This window comes from Onthophagus taurus, chromosome 6 (assembly GCF_036711975.1).
Source record: "Onthophagus taurus isolate NC chromosome 6, IU_Otau_3.0, whole genome shotgun sequence".
NCBI classification, from domain to species: Eukaryota; Metazoa; Arthropoda; class Insecta; order Coleoptera; family Scarabaeidae; genus Onthophagus; species Onthophagus taurus.
The window spans coordinates 13,228,720-13,248,721 of NC_091971.1; the positions used below are offsets into that span (position 1 = coordinate 13,228,720).

Consider the following 20,002-nt stretch of genomic DNA (forward strand, 5'->3'; position numbering starts at 1 on the left):
TATTTTTACGTTATTTGTTACAATAAATATTTTACGTTTTCAATATTAGATAATGGCTTATTTGCAAACCGATCCGGAAGTCATTTATCGCAACAATCCGGGATTATATAATGCGATCATAATTCCCGGAGTTGTGAATTTGCTTTAGGATTTAAACCACAATGAGATTATAAGCAATAAGAGGTATTTAATAATTGCAAGCTTATAAATCAAAACATATAATTTATAATTGTTTTACTTTTCTTATTTAGTGCTTATTACGACCGACGTTGTTAAATCTAACTGTTATAATTTCATTTTAAAATGTACTTCTCGTGCGTTTCATTCAAGGTGTCAAGTAAATATATTAAATACTATATTTAGATATGGTAGTATTTACTACGAAATTTTTAAAGATAGTTTATCTTTTATATAAAATAACCTTCTGAAAGTCAAATAACTTTTATGAAAGGATTATTCATTATCACCTTTTTAAAAATATAGTCTAATTATAACGTATTTTTGTAATAAAGTGAAGTGCAATAACCGTTTATATACAATAAGATTATTTTGTATAAAAAAGAAACGACTTGTTTATTGATAATAAATAAAATATTAAAAATACAAATTTATGATTATTTCCCAACTCATTAAAAAAAAATCAGCGTTAGTCATTTAAAAAGAAAATATAAATCTTACCTCGTCGTTTTCTTCTTGACTTAGACCCAAAAGGTCGATATTTCAATTTTTTCCTCGCCAACATCCAACTCCAATCTTCGCCGCATTCCAACATATGCCTATGAAGTTCGGCAAGACTATTACACGCTTTTGAGCACTTGGTACAAGTTCGAGCATCACTTCTCTTCAAAATTTTAACACACGGGTATTCTTCCATGTGTCCGACTTTTCCCAAACCGGGTATACTTAAATGTCGGTACAAATCGCTTTGAGTACCGACAAATTCGTAATGTTGTGTCCATACGTTTGGATGATACGCGCTTTTATGATCAAGAAGAAGTTTCATGTTGGTTACTTTAACACCACAAGCAGCACAAATATAAAGTCGCGTTCTCGTCCATTCCCCCGTTAATTCGACTAATTTATCTTTATCTCTTGGTGTTTGGGATAATTGGAAATCTTCGGTTTCTTGGGAAGAACAGATAAGTGTGATTTTATCGGATCTATCAATATCTTCTTCGTGTAGTGAGGTTCGTTGAAGATTGAGGTAAAGAGGGATTTCGGTTATAGGTTCAGGTTTGATTGATATTTCTTGTGTTTTTTCGGTGTTTTCTATTTCCGTTTTGATTTCTTTTTCGAAAACTTTATTAAAAATTTCGTCGAGAATTGAGGTAACGTGTGATGCGGATTCACCCAGTCTATTCATTTTTTCAATGGCTGCCATTTTGTTCGCTTCTTCTTTTAAGTCTTCGAAAGGTCCTCTCCTGTCTAATATACGATTTAATTCATCGTTTTGCATTTTTGTTTTGTACTCTATTCCTTTTGTGTATTCGATTTTTTCTTTATCGGTTTTCTGATCGTTAATGATTTTTTGTTGGCGATCTTTCACGATAAGTTGCGTCCACATATCTAATTTAGATAAATCTCGGTTTTCTTTGTTTTGTAAAATGCTCGCCTGGTATTTTCGACGGGTGAAGTATTTGTAATGGACTTCGTCTTTATTTACTGGCACTTTCTTTTTTGAAGCTTTTGCTCCGTATTCTATTTGCGATTCTAAATCTTCGCCTAGTTGGGAAGATAATAAGGAGACTACTGGGGTTGCTGCGTTTAAAGTGATTTCGCAACCGAAATTTTCGCTCAAAGTGTTACTAACTTCTTGCATTTTTTCGAAATTTGAGATCCTATTTTCCGACTCTTCGTTATTAAATAATTTGCCGTCGATATGATTTTGAAGGTTTTCTTGGATGTTGCATTTTATTCGGTTATAAAATGCTTTGTCAAAAACATCGTCGAAAGTTAAATGGCTTATTTTTAAATTGTCTATCGAATGATCGGTAATTTTCTTTACGCGGAAATACGCGTCGAACGTTGGGTATGGGTTGATGCAGTTTTTTTCTTTTTCCTCGCCTTCCATCCCCTTTTTTCGTTTTCTCGTTTTTGTAGGCGGATGTTGCTTTTTAATGCCGCTTTTAGTACTTTTCACGCTAACTTTTCTTTTTCGTAGTTCTTTTCTGAGTCGTAACGAAGGGTTTTCCTCGATTTCTTTGTCGGCATCTTTTTTCCTCGCTTTATGTTTTGTTCTGAGTTTATCATCTTCGAAATCGTTTTCTAATAAATCTTCTGTAAAGTTGTGTGTTTCCAAGTTATGCTCGTCGAGTAAGTTCTTAAACGAAAATCTCTCCTCGCATTCCAAACAAGCGAAGTATTTGTTTGGGTGCTTCTCGATCAGATGGCGAAACAATTCGTTCAGCGTATGATCGGTGTTGTTTAATTTCTTGCAGTAAATGCAAACGGTAGTTGTCCTCGATTGGAATCTCGAGCTGGACCTTCTTATTTGCTTCCCAGAGTGACACCTGTCGACGTGTTTTTGCCTCAAACTGGTGGTCACAAACGTTCTGTCACAATATAAGCACAAAAACTTTTTCGTCGGTGCCTTCTTTTTTGGGTCCAACGAAATATCTTGCAGCTTTACCAACGGCACCGTGCAGCATAGCGTTGTGATATCAATGGACGTTTCGCCGGCTGACTCTGGAGTTGGGGAGGTATCAAACTCGCTGGTTGAAACACTTTGACCGCCGAAACTTAAACACTCGGGAGCCGTAACAGGACTTGATGAATGAAGATCCGCCGGTGCCGTGTTCAGCTGAGTGACGCGTTCCGTTCCGTTGGCATCGTTCGCTGCTTCCATGGATTCGCTGTTCACCATTTCTACACGGCGAAAATCTGGAAAAACAAATAGAGAAAGGTGGATAAGAAAATTTTCGATGCACTAGGTCTCGTCGAATTCGAGAAACAGCGTCGCGGCGCGGTCGACGCGTACCTACTCGGAAAATCGATATCTACAGAGACAGACGAGTTGAGTTAGAACGGGTCGTAGCGGCTCTACCAGCAGCACCAAACAAAGGAACCAGCTATTTCGTTTATTTCTTTTTATTTGCGATACCACCAGCATGAATAAATTCAGAACGCATTCAAGTTTAATCCGACTTACAATTAAATATGACTATCAATCTGTACTAATTAATTAGGCATACTAAAAGATCTTTAAATTTTCATAACAATAATACTACAAAACAATAATTATATAAATTGGTATCCTCTAAATTTATTCTGATATTCTCAAACACGAAAACGAAGCACAAGTTAGTTCATTTCATTCCAGTCGTATGACATGACGACGCCTCTTAGCAGATCGATACCACCAAATGGGCAGAGCACCAACAGAGGAGAGACCAGCAGAGGACGACGGGGAGAATTTCTCTTTCGATAGCCGACGAGGACGAACAACGCTTCCAACGGTAAACGCGCAGGTCCGGCTTCTTCTTATACTTTGAAACGATGCGAAGAAGATAACTGCGACGACGACGGTGTCGTCCCACGGTAATTAGTGGTAGAATCTTATTGCTCCACTTTCAAACCGGGAAGAAGCGAATCTGTCACATAAGCATATAGCCATTGGCCGAGTAAACCAAATAGAATTTTGAGGTCACCGACCCCGCAACAGTGATAACAACAATTTCGGTTAGGCTATTTCAAAATAAATAACGGTAATTATTATGAATTTACTTGATTTGAATGTGTTGGCATACTCTCAACGTAAACAAATCAATTCGAGGAAGTGGTTTTCAACACTAAATAACTTCATTAATAACGCAGAATGAATCAAGTATTGCAATTTTAATCTAAAAAGATCATTATACAAAAACAGGTGAAAGCGTTGTAAAACGGTAATTTACTGAAATAAAATAATACAGTAAAGATTGGCTATCATCGAATCTACATAGTATAGAACAGTGCACGTGCGTGCCACCTAACCGAATGCAAGAACGTAGGTCGTAACTTGTACGATCTCGGCGAGCATTTAGCTACATACTGCTACGAGTGCCTTTAAAAATAGGTCGTGAAATTGAACCGTACTTTACCGGACGGAGTATGGTCTCGGGTACTGAGGAGGTTGTAATGTTCATTGTTCATCGTGCACGGTGTAGAAATGCCTTCCTGTTGTGGTAACACATCGTATAACGTTTGAAACTCGATAGAGGCGAAATTGATTTCGCGCTGTTTGGTTATCTACGTTATACGTTCATACATATGCCGATTTTATTTTACGATTCGTAAATAGATATGTATTTTAAACATTTCAATAGAAAATACGAGAATCAATTCATGTAACATTTCTTGAGTATGATTCATTTGTGGTATTTACTTTCAAACTGTAAGGGGAACAGATGGTGATATATATAGTAAGAATAAAACATTTCTAAGATTTTAAAATGTAAGATTTCTTGCGAAATCTCGTTTTTATAGATGATTTTAGCGATAAGCAAATAACCTTTTAACCTCAGGTGAAATGAATGTCAATTATCAAGGTCGGTAAACTATGATAATATCGTATCAACAAACCAAATTTTGATTGTTATGTAGCTGATAAAACTTTTATTTGATTCGATAAAATAAGACCTAAAAGTAGGAGTTACTGAATTTAAATAGGTTAATCTAATTTTGTACTGCATGCTTTACACGGGTTTTTATATATTGTAAATTATGATATGTTATGAGATAAATATTGGCACCCTTGGTTCAAAAATTCGGGCAACAACTCAAGAAAATGTTATTAATTAAGTTTAAATGATGTTGCAAAATTTTCTGCACATTGTATGCTAAATGATAGGTTGGCTTAAAATTTATTTGCAAGCTAAGTGTTGATCATCGATTTGTATTCATTTATCTACACATTTATTTTGAGTTAATTATGTAGTATTTATGAAAAAGCAATATTTCCATTTTTCAATGAGGTAAAGAATCGCATCTCCAAAATCTAGAAAGCATTTTTAAAGAATACTGGAGAATTGAGAAGAATTGGGATATAAGAGGCAGTTTATTTGTTCACACTTAGAATCAAAATCTACAAAACGCCGAAGAATAACAGTAGAACAAAAAAAAACGGACTATTAGATACTTTTTTCTTAAATACTTTAGGAATTTTAGAAACAGTTGTGCGTAATGCTTTAAAAAAAGAGACTGTTAAAAAAGATATGAGAGGCCGACATGTGCCTCCAAATGAACTTCGTAAAGAAGTTCTCTATGGAGTTAGAGTACACATAAGCTCTTTTCCGTGTTATAATATCCATTACACACGTGTGAATCAGAAGCTGGATCAAATCGCGTCGCATTGATTAAATGGGCTGAAAATACTGTTGCTGGTTCCACTATAGAAAATTTAATAATTTGGCCAGACAACTGTTCCAGCCAAAACTGCAACATTATGATGATAAATTATCTATGGTTATTGAAAATTTTTCCAAATTTCAACACTGTTGAACACAAATTCTTATTCACAGGGTCATTAAATGGTAAGGAGTAAGTATCTGTTTGTAACATTTCTGATAAACTTGTTTCTTCTTAATTCAAATTTTTCCTCAAATACACTTCCTAATTTCTTCCACACTTCTACAGCACCATACAGAGAAGCAATTCTTTTGCAATTTGTCAAGTTGTGCAAATCATTTGAGTCATCAATGACTTACATATATTTGCAGACAATCCACCATACTGTTCCACCTCACATTGTTTGGCAAGACTAAAACTTTTCCATCAGTATATGCAAGCCATATAGACAGACTGTGAGCTGAGCATCCATAACTTATAACAGAACTATTAAAGCCTAACCTTCTGATCTATGTCTTCTCATACATATCATATTCGCAGCGTTATCCGTCACAAAATGAATAACTCAAGGAAATCTAAAGTATGAATTTGAGGTAAACGAAAATTTGCAACGCAAAGGTTAATTTAGGTTTTAAAGGTTATTTTAATGTGTGAGTTACGTATCATCCATTATGCCATAGTTGAAATCATAGTTGTTGATAATTAACCATTATTAATTTTTGGTAATTTTAGATTTTCTAGTTTACTGAAATCAATAACATGAAAATACAGAATCCCAACCTAATAATGTATTACCCAAGAAGATACATAAGCTACAATTATTTCGGGTACTACAAATATGTTCAAAACTGTATTCATTGGGCATAAATGATTTTGTGCAGAACATTGCAACATACAAATAAAAAAAATTCTGTCCACTATACCGATGATGATAATTAAAGAGAAAATACTAATCATTTTACGAGAAAACTTAAATTCAAAAAACGATAGCAGTGATGCATAGACCAACAATATAGACATAAAAAAGAATGAGCAAACATTTTTAAGTAATGTGGTCAAGCTGGGATTGTTACAAGTAAATAGCTTCATGTTTTAAGACTATATAGGTCAATAACAACACAACAAAAAATTATTTTGCGATGGAGTACTTTTTTTGATGGAAAACGATAGGTTAAAATATTTAAATATGAGATAGCTTGTAAAATTAGAACATATACAGTAATTTTAATTATCAAATAGAAAAAATGATGCCGATTAGGCTTTATTTTTTCAAATGTGTTGAAATCATGTTTTTTTTAGGAATGTAGTGTGAATTCGCAAAATATATTCCACGCGTTGTCACGGAAAATCCTGCCTCATAACAAGTAAGAATATTAGAAAATATTAAGCATCACGTTTCTAGGCCCTACGAACAAAAGTAACATTCAACAAACCTTTCGGAACAATATAAATTATTATGCTTTCACAGTTAATGTTATTAGAAATAAGACTAAAACTAGCAACTTCCGTGTTATGCAACTATTAAAAGACCGTTTGATGTTGTGGGGCTTTTAGCGAAGGAAGTTTGTCCTGTGCCGAAACGAATTTTGAAGGGTTTTCTGCATTCCAAATTTTATATCATTAGTCATCCTTGAGCCATACTCGCAGAATATAAGTTATATCCCACTACCTTTTTCAGTTATGGTCTTAATCTTTGTCATAATCGATTTTTATTCTGTTATATTACTAATAGATTTATTTTGTTATCTGTTTCTGCCTGGTTGTTTCATACAGTTTCACAATTCCTGGATTTCTTCCAGTCTCGTCTTCCATTTTTTCTAACTGTCAATTTTGGTAACTTTAGGTTCTCCTTATTTTTTTGTTACTATTCTTTTTTGACAGCTAAATAATGTTTACGTCATTGATTAAGTTTTAATTAATGCTACTTACATTAAATTTTAATTTAATTCGTTCATTGCTTCTATTATGATTATCTTTTAGATTAGTTCTATCCATGTTATTGTGGCCGAGCCAAAAGGTTACATTTTGAGGATGGACGAGTTAATTTTCTTGCTCAGGTTAACCACCACAATTTTATATATTCGTTTTAAACGTTCTAGTTAAGTTTGTCTAGGTCCGGGTTGATCAAAAAAATAATCTTCATAAGATCCTGTTTTCGGCGGCTAAGAGTAGTGGGGTGTGGCAATAAATGAGTAACACCATCTTTGTTTCTTTCGTTGTCCGAATAGGCAGCTGAAAAGAATGGCATATTTTTTAATTACCTGAATACCGGCAGTTGAAAATATTAAGTTTGTAGTTGATTTAAGCCCCAGTGGATAAAAATGATCACAAAACTTGATCCGAAACTGAGTTGTACGAAATATTAAGAGAAAAATGAGACAATGGAAGTCAACAAACAAGTTCACTTTTAACTCCTTCCAAACACAAATAGTAAATTAGTCACATAACGAAATTCATAGAAGAAAATATTCTTCTGGCATTCGCTTCTAGAACGCTGAAATTAGAAAAAATGAGCAAATAGTTGCCGAAGAATTTAAAAATTAAGTCTTTATTTAATATTGGGATTTTTTTCTATCTATTACACCTTCTATTTATATTTGTATCCAAGTCTTGATCCAAGCACAATTGTCTTGAAATAAAAAATCTCATTTATTTTCCACATAGTTTCATAAAGTTCTTTAAAAAATTCATTTATTTAGTATACTACTAATAATATTGAACCACACCAATATCATAATATAATTTATAACAAATAAAATTGTCATTTCTTGCAAGGATATAATCAATAGACTTTGAGCTTCATATGTTATCGTTACACGAACTAATAAATTTTCCAATCCTTTACATATTTCTTCGAGTTGTGTATGTACAGATAGCTTTGACTGCGTCTATTTTAGTTTCCCATCGCAAATCAACCAGTAGCATAAGCGTAATGTTTAAAATTCTTGAAATAATTTCCCACCTTACGGCAGAAACACAAGATAGGTTGTAATTTGTTATGATTACATCTTGGTCCCGGTCCTGGACATACAGTATGGTTAATAATTACATAATTTCTTTAAATAAAGTCAAAATAAAACTTTTGGCACCAAACACTCTTCTCAAGAAAAGTTGAATCACAATTTGTTAAAATTTGATGTCAAGGAAAAGACATTGTGTTTCTTATAGCATCACTAGAAAATAATGTTAATGTTTTTATCCAAGAATTTAAAGGAAAAATTCTGCTACATTTGATAAGTAGTTCTTTGACGAACATTTTCCACTACTTTATTGATGCCCTAAGCAAAATGATGGACTCCATTTGTTCACTTTGATTTTAAGGATTATAAATAATGTATAAAGACTGTAATCTTGGTGAACATAATGCAATTCTAATCTTGGAGTCAATCTGTTCTCAATCTTGGGTTCAATCTAACACAATCTCATGATTCCTATCTTCTTTATCTTCATAATCTGTATTCTAAAGTTAAGATATTCCCCCTCTTAATCCTGGGGAAATACAGTATTAATATCAAAACGTCAATTTTAAGGTAAATACATCTAACGTTATTCTTAGGATTAACCCGACAAACCTCCATCATCGCCTATGTAAATACTGGAGAGATGTACTTCATGTTTACTTTCCACTTCATTTTTATTCCTTGTATTGTGACCCAAGAAAATGGAACTCCCGCATTAATTATTAATAATAATCATATATGATTTAATTATGGTTATATAATTTAAAAATTTCCGAATACACTGACTCCGTTTTTTAGTCAAAAACGTAAATACCATTAGTTCTAAAATGATTCAAATGAATTGGAGTAATTGACCACGTAAATGTCATGGTATTTTTTTGGCAGGATCAGCAACATTACGTATCTTCCTAGATTCTGTTCTGCAACAATTTCTTTATGATGAATTGTTTAATTCATCTCCATTTTTTGAATCTAATCATGGATTCAGCATTATATTATAGAAGGTTGGCAATATTTTTATTTCAAATTATTACATATAGTCCCATGTAAAGCGATCTAGAAGTGTCGCCACCCCAAACGAGTAACTGGTTGCTGTGCAATGCCAAGTCGTGGAATAATCGGTATTCATTAAAGTCAGGATAACAAAATTTTATAAAATGATCTCATCCCTATTATTCAAAGTTAGCCAAATTTCATCGATCAATATATTATTTTAGCAATGATGAGTATCAGCATCAAAGATGTCAATTTGTAATTGAAGCATACGCAATAAATGGTAACTTCATAGGATGGTATCGTCTGTAGTTTATGGTAGTGGTATAATAATAGTCATATAATAGCAGAAAAATGCGTAAGCTTACCGTCATTGATGACCTACACTGTTTTATGTTGGTATGTGAATATTGAATTCTCCAATTAACATGACTTTTTCTTGGATTTGAGGTATTAGATCACGATTTTCATGGTTCTCTGTAAACCGTGCAACATCGAGCCATAAAACTTTAGTGCACTCTGAATCTTAATTCACTTAAGCGGCCCTTACACGATCAATAGTATTGACAATATAACTATCAATCCTCGTGATAACCAGTCTCAATTACCTTACACGATCAATATTATTGTCAATACTTCTGTCAATAAGTTATCTTTTTACCACGAATAGGGTGAATCTACGTAGTTTTACTCGGTTATTTGCCGGTATTTCCAATCCAAATATGGATAATTGTACAAAAGCTTGCGTAGCTATTATTTTGGCGCTTGGAACTACTCATCGAGTGAAACGCAAATACTGGATGAAAGAATGGTTGAGGAAGAGAGATGAATATTCTCATCTAGTACTGTTGAGAGGAATCAACCTCTGCGATGTTGATGATTTTAGGAACTACTTTCGAATGGATGAAAGTACCTTTAACAAACTGTTACAGATGGTTGAACCATTTTTGAAAAGACAGGATAGCAATATGAGAGAACGTATAAGTATTAGGAAAAGATTAGCCCTAACTCTGAGGTATTTGGCCACAGGAAGAAATTTTGAAGACTTGAAGTTTTCTGTCATAATGCCCCCAGCAACTATCAGCAAAGCTGTAACAGAAACCTGTGAAACCTTGATATATGTCCTACAAGACTACATGGAGTAGTTCGTATAGCTCGATGTAATTACGAAGAGCATCTTGTTCATCATCACGGGAACTGGATGAACCAACAGTATCTCCATCGTGTTGAACGTCAACAACGTCAGTTAATGGGTCGGTCATTTTCACCACTTATTCAACTGAGTGTAATGTAGAAAATAAGAATTAAACCTGTTTTCAAACCATCTGGGTTAAAATAACATATATTATGGTTCTTCAGTGTGTTGATAGACATGTTTTGTTATTGTTACAATTAAATAAAAGTATTTAATTTTGAAAGTTGAGTTTATTACACTGAGTATTGATGGAAATATTGGCGCCAACCCTACACGGTCAATAGTATTATCAATATCCCCTCCAATTTTCAGTATTGATGCCTGAAAATCCGGATTTTTATCAATACTCTACCAATATTTACCGTCAATAAAATTTTTCACCTTACACAGCCAATATTATTGTCAATATACTAAGGTATTGTCAATGTTATTGATAGTGTAATGGCCGCTTTGTAGTGGGCAAAGAGCACTATAGTGCAATAATACGTACTACGTGCTGATAAATGGGGCAAGCACGTCTTGTCGCTCATAAAGTTACTTGTACAGATGGAACAATTAAACTCTACGAAATTTATAACCAAAAATAATGAGTTTTATGGTAAATAATTGTGTATCGTTTACACCAATTGTATTGATTTCTACATCTAGAGAACGTATAAATTTTCCGTATAAAGAAGTTTTTGGACTATAGTTCATCTAATGGTAACCACAAGACCTGATATTGCCTGCAATCTTTACTATGCTATAACATTTTCTAATAAAAAAATTGTCTTCCACAAATATGTTTAGCACCAGATGAAACACTAGAATCACCATGGAAGAATATTTGTTATAATTCTCTTTTGTGGATTTTTATTCCAAGATGGGTTGTTTTGAAACTTCAATTTGCTCATAAAACATACTCATTTCTGGTGATCCAAATTTTTTATGTTGTACAACTTTATACCTTTGCAATTATTTCTATGAATCATTAAAATGCCATTTTTATTATGTTATAATTACCTAAGGTATTTCGCGTGACCAACATTTTGTTACGTCCTTTGAAGATGACTCCTTTTATAATTTGTAAATGTAAGAAATACTTATTATGTTTTTAGATTAATCACAATATCAAAAGATACACTTAATGCAATCAACAATGAATTAAATACTAATATACTCAAGTTGAAATTTAGACTTAGATTTATTTCCTTTTTGTTGTATATTTAGGTTGACCACAACAAGTTCATCCCAACAGGCAAAGAAACCTAAATTGAACATGACATTTTCTTGGATTTGAGGTGTTAGATCATGATTTTCATGGTTCTCTGTAAACCGTGCGACATCGAGCCATAAAACTTTAGTGCACTCTGAATCTTAATTCCCTTAGAGCGGGCAAAAAGCACTATAGTGCAATAATACGTACTGTATGTGCTGGTAGATGTCTTGTCGCTCATAAAGTTACTTGCACCGATGGAACTATTAAACTTTACGAATTTTATAACCAAAATTATGAGTTTTCTGGCAAATAATTGTGTATCGTTTACACCAATTATATTGATTTCTACATCAAAAGAAGTTTTTGGACAATAGTTCATCTAATGGTGGCCACAAGGCCTGATATTGCTTGCAATCTTTACTATGCTATTACATTTTCTAATATAAAAATTGTCTTCTACAAATATGTTTAGCACTATGGAAGAATATTTGTTGTAATTCTCTTTTGTGGATTTTTTTCCAAGATGGGTTGTTTTGAAACTTCGATTTTCTCATAAAACATTTCTGGTGATCCAAATTTTTTATGTTGTACAACTTTATACCTTTGCAATTATTTCTATGAATCATTAAAGTGCGATTATTATTATGTTATAATTACCTAAGGTATTTCGCGTGACCAACATTTTGTTACGTCCTTTGAAGGTGACTCCTTTTATAATTTGTAAATGTAAGAAATACTTATTATGATTTGAGATTAATCACAAGAAGATCACCCAACAGGTAAAGAAACCTAAATTGAACATGACTTTTTCTTGGATTTGAGGTGTTAGATCATGATTTTCATGGTTCTCTGTAAACCGTGCGACATCGAGCCATAAAACTTTAGTGCACTCTGAATCTTAATTCCCTTAGAGTGGGCAAAAAGCATTATAGTGCAATAATACGTACTGTACGTGCTGATAGATGTCTTGTCGCTCATAAAGTTACTTGCACGGATGGAAGTATTAAACTCTACGAAATTTATAACCAAAATTATGAGTTTTCTGGCAAACAATTGTGTATCGTTTACACCAATTGTATTGATTTCTACATCAAAAGAAGTTTTTGGACAATAGTTCATCTAATGGTAGCCACAAGGCCTGATATTGCTTGCAATCCTTACTATGCTATTACATTTTCTAATATAAAAATTGTCTTCTACAAATATGTTTAGCACCATGGAAGAATATTTGTTGTAATTCTCTTTTGTGGATTTTTTTCCAAGATGGGTTGTTTTGAAACTTCGATTTTCTCATAAAACATTTCTGGTGATCCAAATTTTTTATGTTGTACAACTTTATACCTTTGCAATTATTTCTATGAATCATTAAAGTGCGATTATTATTATGTTATAATTACTTAAGGTATTTCGCGTGACCAACATTTTGTTACGTCCTTTGAAGGTGACTCCTTTTATAATTTGTAAATGTAAGAAATACTTATTATGTTTTTAGATTAATCACAATATCAAAAGATACACTTAATAAAATCAATAATGAATTAAATGCTAATATACTCAAATTGCAATTTAGACTTAGATGTTTTTCCTTTTTGTTGTATATTTGGGTTGACCACAACAAGATCATCCCAACAGGTAAAGAAACCTAAATTGAAGATGACTTTTTCTTGGATTTGAGGTGTTAGATCATGATTTTCATGGTTCTCTGTAAACTGTGCGACATCGAGCCATAAAACTTTAGTGCACTCTGAATCTTAATTCCCTTAGAGTGGGCAAAAAGCACTATAGTGCAATAATACGTACCGTACGTGCTGATAGATGTCTTGTTGCTCATAAAGTTACTTGCACGGATGGAATAATTAAACTCTACGAAATTTATAACCAGAAATAATGAGTTTTATGGTAAATAATTGTGTATCGTTTACACCAATTGTATTGATTTCTACATCAAAAGAAGTTTATGGACAATAGTTCATCTAATGGTGGCCAGAAAGGCATGATATAGCTTGCAATCTTTACTATGCTATTACATTTTCTAATATAAAAATTGTCTTCTACAAATATGTTTAGCACCATGGAAGAATATTTGTTATAATTCTCTTTTGTGGATTTTTATTCCAAGATGGGTTGTTTTGAAACTTCGATTTTCTCATAAAACATTTCTGGTGATCCAAATTTTTTATATTGTACAACTTTATACCTTTGCAATTATTTCTATGAATCATTAAAGTGCGATTATTATTATGTTATAATTACCTAAGGTATTTCGCGTGACCAACATTTTGTTACGTCCTTTAAAGGTGACTCCTTTTATAATTTGTAAATGTAAGAAATACTTATTATGTTTTTAGATTAATCACAATATCAAAAGATACACTTAATAAAATCAACAATGAATTAAATACTAATATACGCAAGTTGAAATTTAGTCTTAGATTTATTTCCTTTTTTTTGTATATTTAGGTTGACCACAAGAAGATCATCCCAACAGGTAAAGAAACCTAAATTTAAAATGGAATTTTTGACCGTATGGGTATGCAAAAAAAGTCTTGGACCCAGAAATTGCGTTAAAACGGTGATAAAATTTAACCTGCTAAAATGGCTGCCGCACCCAACCAGTTTTCCCAATTGACACGAAATACATCTACAGCTTGCAATAATCGTATAAACAGATTTAAAAAAAAGTCGAAAGAGGAGTACCACGTTATATACACACGGTTGATTTAGATATTCTTATAATTAGATGAAGTTGTATACCTTAAAGTACAGGTAAACCCGCTAGATGGTGGTGCTTTGTGGTTAGGTTCTTTAGCAAAATCCTCTTCAAAAACAATAATAACAACAAAATAAACGAAAAAAAATAACGGTAATACAATCGATGGGTGGTGTTATGGCCTACTGAAGGCGAGAATGGAACGTGGACCCATAGACTTTGACAGTTACGCTACGCTTTGACGGCAATTGTTTTGCAGCAAGATGGATGTGCGTGATCGATACATTACTAATAACAAACCCTTAGAAAATCACAACAGACGCGAATTTTTTGAATAAAATCGTAAACAAAATAGCCGATATGATTGTTTCTTTATTTTATTTTTTGAAATTTCTTTTTGGGATCTGGGAGAGTCGCTTACAGTGAAATACGGCGGCGTGTGCGACCTCCGGCGGAAAGTGGAACGTCCATCGAGTGGCCCGTGTGGACGCTCCACGCACACCTCGATCTTTGTTATTATCTCTGTATAAAACGCCTTAGATGTATTGTAAATTTTAAATATTACTACGTACCCTTTTAAGGAATAGAAGTTATCCGATAAATCGGTACCGTCACCTGTATGGCAGTTCTCTAGGGTCGCACGCGTTCAAACACCACCAACACATCATAGTACCGACGGAAACGGATCACTTTTTTATTTAGTACCGAGAAACCAAAACCGAACTGAAAACAGTTACCGACGGACCGTGAAAATCACTCGCGACACCCCGCGTTATTTATTATTATTTTTTTATAATTGTTACGATAGGGATTCCGAGGGGCACAGCTCACGTACGCGCTGCTCGACTGTCCGACACTCGATGAGGCACGCATGCGCGGCAGCTGATGTCGACCATTGACCACATGCAGCGCTGCTATCCGAGAAAGATAACGGTATAGGTGCAGTACATTTTCTCTCTCTCTCATGGGCACGTACTCATTTTATTATGTTTACCAATAAAAAATAATTATTATTGTTTATTAAGTAACAACCAATTGGTTTTATATTAATAAGGTATCATTTTTAAACGTTCAAAGTTTTGGTCTAATTGAAACATCTTCAGGTATTCAATACTTTTTTTTAAATCCAAAAAGATGTTTCAATATTAATTATTTATAACTATCTTTACATTACTAACAAATAATTGTAATTGTTGATTAATAAGAAAATTGTTTTTGAACTTTCGTTTATTGCTAACAAGATGTTTACATTTACATAAATGAGGTTAGGATGGATACAATTGTCTCGAGTACAAGTAAGAGGACTCAGAGGACTTTTGGTGTTCTCTTCACCAAAAAGAGAAAACTGGGCATTTAACACCACCCCATTTCTGCAACAGTCCATTAACCTTTGATCCAGAGATAAAACATCTTGGTGTTATCTTGGACAAAAAACTGATTTGCAAATCACACATTAGTTGCAAAACAAAAAAGCAACGATCATACTCACCCAATCTTGAAGGGCAATTGGGACTACATGGCTAGTTAAGAACAGAAGTGATCCAAGTAACATTTTTTAAAAAAACTGAGTTATGTCACTTTTTGAACTTCTTTATCATTACATTAGTTAATGCAAAAGTAATCGAAATACTATTGAGCTATCAAAGTTGTATTTGTGACATTTTTGCATTGTCCTAGAACTATAAAATGATTAGTGCAAATGTGATCTAAGTTACTTGAATGCTACTTGGATCCCTTCACTGTGGATTTTAACCTACATTAGTGCAGAAATAATCCAAGTCAATCATCATTCATCATATAATCAACATTTTTCATTTTCAAATTTTTTATGAGTTTTATATCTCATAATAGAAAATTACAAATTAATCTGTCAATGTTGCGTATCAATAATCATAACTGGTGGAACGAGCTAAAGTCTCTTAGAAAGTTATATTAAAGAAGTTTGTTCATTAAAATAACGTGGTAAAACTGGTTGGTGAGTTTACGTTTCTTTAAATAAAGAAACCTCTTTAGTGTCATGATTTAAACCTTTTCTTAAATTTACATTGCAATTCTGCATCTATAACGAACTACAATCTGATAATATTGCGTAATACTTTTTAGTGAGTCTCATGGACGTTCTTCCTGATACTGAAATTGCAATACTTGAATATCAATTTTCGAAATCACAACCAGATCCTTATAGTGACAGTAGTTAACCATATCGTCCATCACAAGAACCTGAATCCAAAGAAGAAAATATTGAAAATATATCTAAGTATATTAATAACACATCGACCACAAGTCAAGCAGGATCTTAATCAAGTTTATAAAATATGGGGCAATAAGAAGAAGTAGTGAGAACTCGAAAACGGAAAAATGAGAATATGTGGAAGAGAAATTTTATCAAGCAAAAACGAAACAAAGGTGAACTATTCTATTTTATGTACTTGCAAAAGTAAGTGTAGTGATCATGTTCCTACAAGAGTGCAAAAGATTATTCACTCTAAATTCTATACCATGGATTGGAATGGACAAACTGCATGGCTATGCAGTACTGTTAAAATAAGTTTGCCTATGAGACGAAAAAAACGCATCTCTAGAGGACCTAGTCATAACCAACATACTCGTTGTTTTAAGTTTCTTTTTCGGTGAGAATAAGGTTCTCTAATAAAAGGTTAGATTATACTCTTATAAAAAAGAGAGAGCCAGAAACAAACATGCCCATATCAGATCACAGAGGTAAACAAGTGTCTGGAAATAAAATTGCAGACGACATCAAGGAATTTGTAAAGCAACACATTGCGAGTATTCCTCGTTATGTGAGCCACTATGGTGAAAGATCGTCTAACCGCCAATATCTAGAACCAAGTTTAAACCTGCAAAAACTTTATTCATCTTATGTTGAAAAATGTAAAACTGCTGGTAAAGATCCTGTTAAAAAAAGCTACTACAGAACCATTTATAACACCTATAATTTGATCACTTCTGTTCTTAACTAGCCACATGGGGATTAAATCGGAGGGTTACAATGCGGATCTACACTTCTAATACGAAATGAGGACTCTTATATGGAATGTCTGTGGCTTTTCTAAAAAAACCATAGATGGCCTTTCCGCTCAGTTGGTGTACCTCATTAATATGTGCCTCAAACAAGGAGTATTTTCAAGCTGACTCAAGGTGGCTAAAATCATTCCAATTTATAAAAAAGGCGATACAGATAAGGCGGAAAACTTTAGACCAATCTCTATTTTACCAGCAATTTCGAAGGTTTTTGAATGTATCATAGCGGATAGAATCTCAACGTTTTTTGAGAAAAGAGATTTTTTTACGGATATCGTAAGGAAAGATCCGTAGACACAGCAGTACACGAGACTGCCAACAAAATATTAGCAGCGATAGATGAAAAGAAATTTGTAAAATTGGTAGGAGTCGATCTGTCGAAGGCGTTAATCACACATTGCTCTTGGATAAGTTGTTTTATTACTGGCGTAGCCTTTGATATTTTAAATTCCTACTTGGCAGCTAGGAAACAAATCGTAGTGATTAATGGTAGGAAATCGAACTCGGCCGATATTCAGTTAAGGTTGTACTTGGGCCTTTATTATTTATCATCTATGTAAATGATATGCCGTATGCTTTGCATCATTTCAACTGGAGAATCGCCAGAGGATCTTCAAAATAACACTTGCGAATCGATACACAATGCTAAACAATGACTGCAAGATAATGGCCTAACATTAAACGAGGAGAAGACGCAAAAAATCATGTTTAATAGAGGACATGAGAAGGCAGAATGTAAATCAATAAAATTTTTGTGGTTATATATAGATGAGGAACTCAAGTGGTCTATTCACGTAGAGAACACTGCAAAAAAGTTAAACGAGGCAATTTACTGCATAAGGAGAATCAGAACTCCTATTATGCTAGCTTTCACAGCCGAGCAACCTACGGTATCCATTTCTGGGGAATGTCTTCGGCTGCAGAACGAATTTTCCTACTGCAGAAGCGAGCAGTGCGTGCATTTTTCAATCTGAAAAGCCCTATGTATTTTTCTTCACGTCACCGCTTAGCAAAGGCACAAAAGAACGCTGACTACTGGGGAACGAAATTTTACAATCACCTGGCACAGTTAGTTAGATAGTTGCCGCTGAAGAAAATGAAAATATACCTCAGAGCATATCTTACGCAAAATGCCTTTTATACCATAAATGATTTTTTTTAGAACCTGTTATACAGCATTAAATTTTTTGTTTGTTTCTTCTTTGATGTAGTGTAAACTTTATTTTACACTCAATAAATTATTATTATTATGATAAGAATGGGCGCCATGAAATCGACATCCCACGATCGCGATTTAGACTATGCTGAACGTTCTGGCCCTAGATATTTTTATCAGGGAGGTGGCCGCGATGGCATGTTTCAATTGCGATCAGTGGATAATAAGCAGGTTGTAAAATAGTTCGGACGAACTCTGTAATGAGACTTTTCATTTATAACGCATAGTTCTTCATAAAGTGGATATTAGGTTTGAATCGTATTTAGATATAACCACAATTGTGCCAAAAAATTGTGGTACTTCCCCTTTCAAATGTTGATGATGCAATAGTTGATGTTCTAAAGATTCATCAAAATGATATTACATTTTTCTTTGGCGACTGTTAAAAAATTTCTAAATTCCTACAGATTATCTTTGATACTAAAGAATCTTAATATGTTGTGTTCTCAGTATTTTAAATATTTATTAACAGCAATTTATAATACGAGGATCATTGCACAAAAGCCGAAATGGGGTTTTAGAAAATGACAATGAAGGAGATAAGATTATCACCTCGGATCAATAAAGTTATTGCTCATAAACTCATGGAGCCTGTAAAAAGTTTTGTAAACCAAACACTGTTGTAATACGATTTCTAATTATTTTGTTGTCACCTTTTTAAATCGTTTATTAATTCCGAAAACTGCGCACAATTTCAGAGGATGCAAAATTGACCAAGTTGCAGACCACATAAATACTGGTGTTTAGCTTTCTAAGTAAATGCAAAATGTGCCCGAAGATTCGGATTCTTTCTGCAATTTTTGGAAATTTAAACTCAATCACATAAATGTCTTTGACTCATTTTTAAATAGAAGCAGAATTATACATAGATCTTTTGCAGCAAACTTGAGTTTCTAATCGAACATCACCCATGAGTAAATTTTACATTAAACATTTTATAGCTCTTGTCCAATGCTATATATTATGTAAATATCGACACTGCCAAGCCGAAACAACATAAACGTCAAATTAGTTACTTTTTACTTAACTACACCACTGAACATAATTTTTAAATCAGGTAAAGCACCCAATAGGTAAAGCACCATAACCGCAAACAAACTTCAATCGCTACAACATTGATTAAAGTTTGCCCAAATGATGAAATTTTTTTTGTATTTCCTGTCAAAACATGTTAATGTCGTTTATGCCATTTTGGCTTGACAGCGTCGATATGTTTTTGTATTTCGATTGATTACATATGTTATGAAAATAGAGACGTTCGGATGCAGTCTATGATGATTCTTCTACCAGTAACCAGAAAAAACCTTAATTTTTTCAGACTTTCGCGCGTTTTATATTTGAGCTTGTGAGTATGCAAGAATTC

At 33.4% G+C, this 20,002-nt stretch overlaps 1 protein-coding gene across 1 annotated transcript in view; it reads right to left on the reverse strand.

The window, feature by feature from the left end:
• Positions 1-15,258, reverse strand: part of LOC111419623 (uncharacterized protein PF3D7_1120600) — a 31,018-nt gene extending 15,760 nt beyond the window's left edge. Inside the window, exons 1-2 of the mRNA XM_023052451.2 lie at positions 14,954-15,258; positions 679-2,880 (exon numbers count right to left, since the gene is read on the reverse strand). Of these exons, the coding sequence (XP_022908219.2) occupies positions 679-2,863 (2,185 nt within the window). The 5' untranslated portion in view covers positions 2,864-2,880; positions 14,954-15,258. The remainder of the gene's footprint in view (positions 1-678; positions 2,881-14,953) is intronic.
• Positions 15,259-20,002: the final 4,744 nt, after the last annotated feature.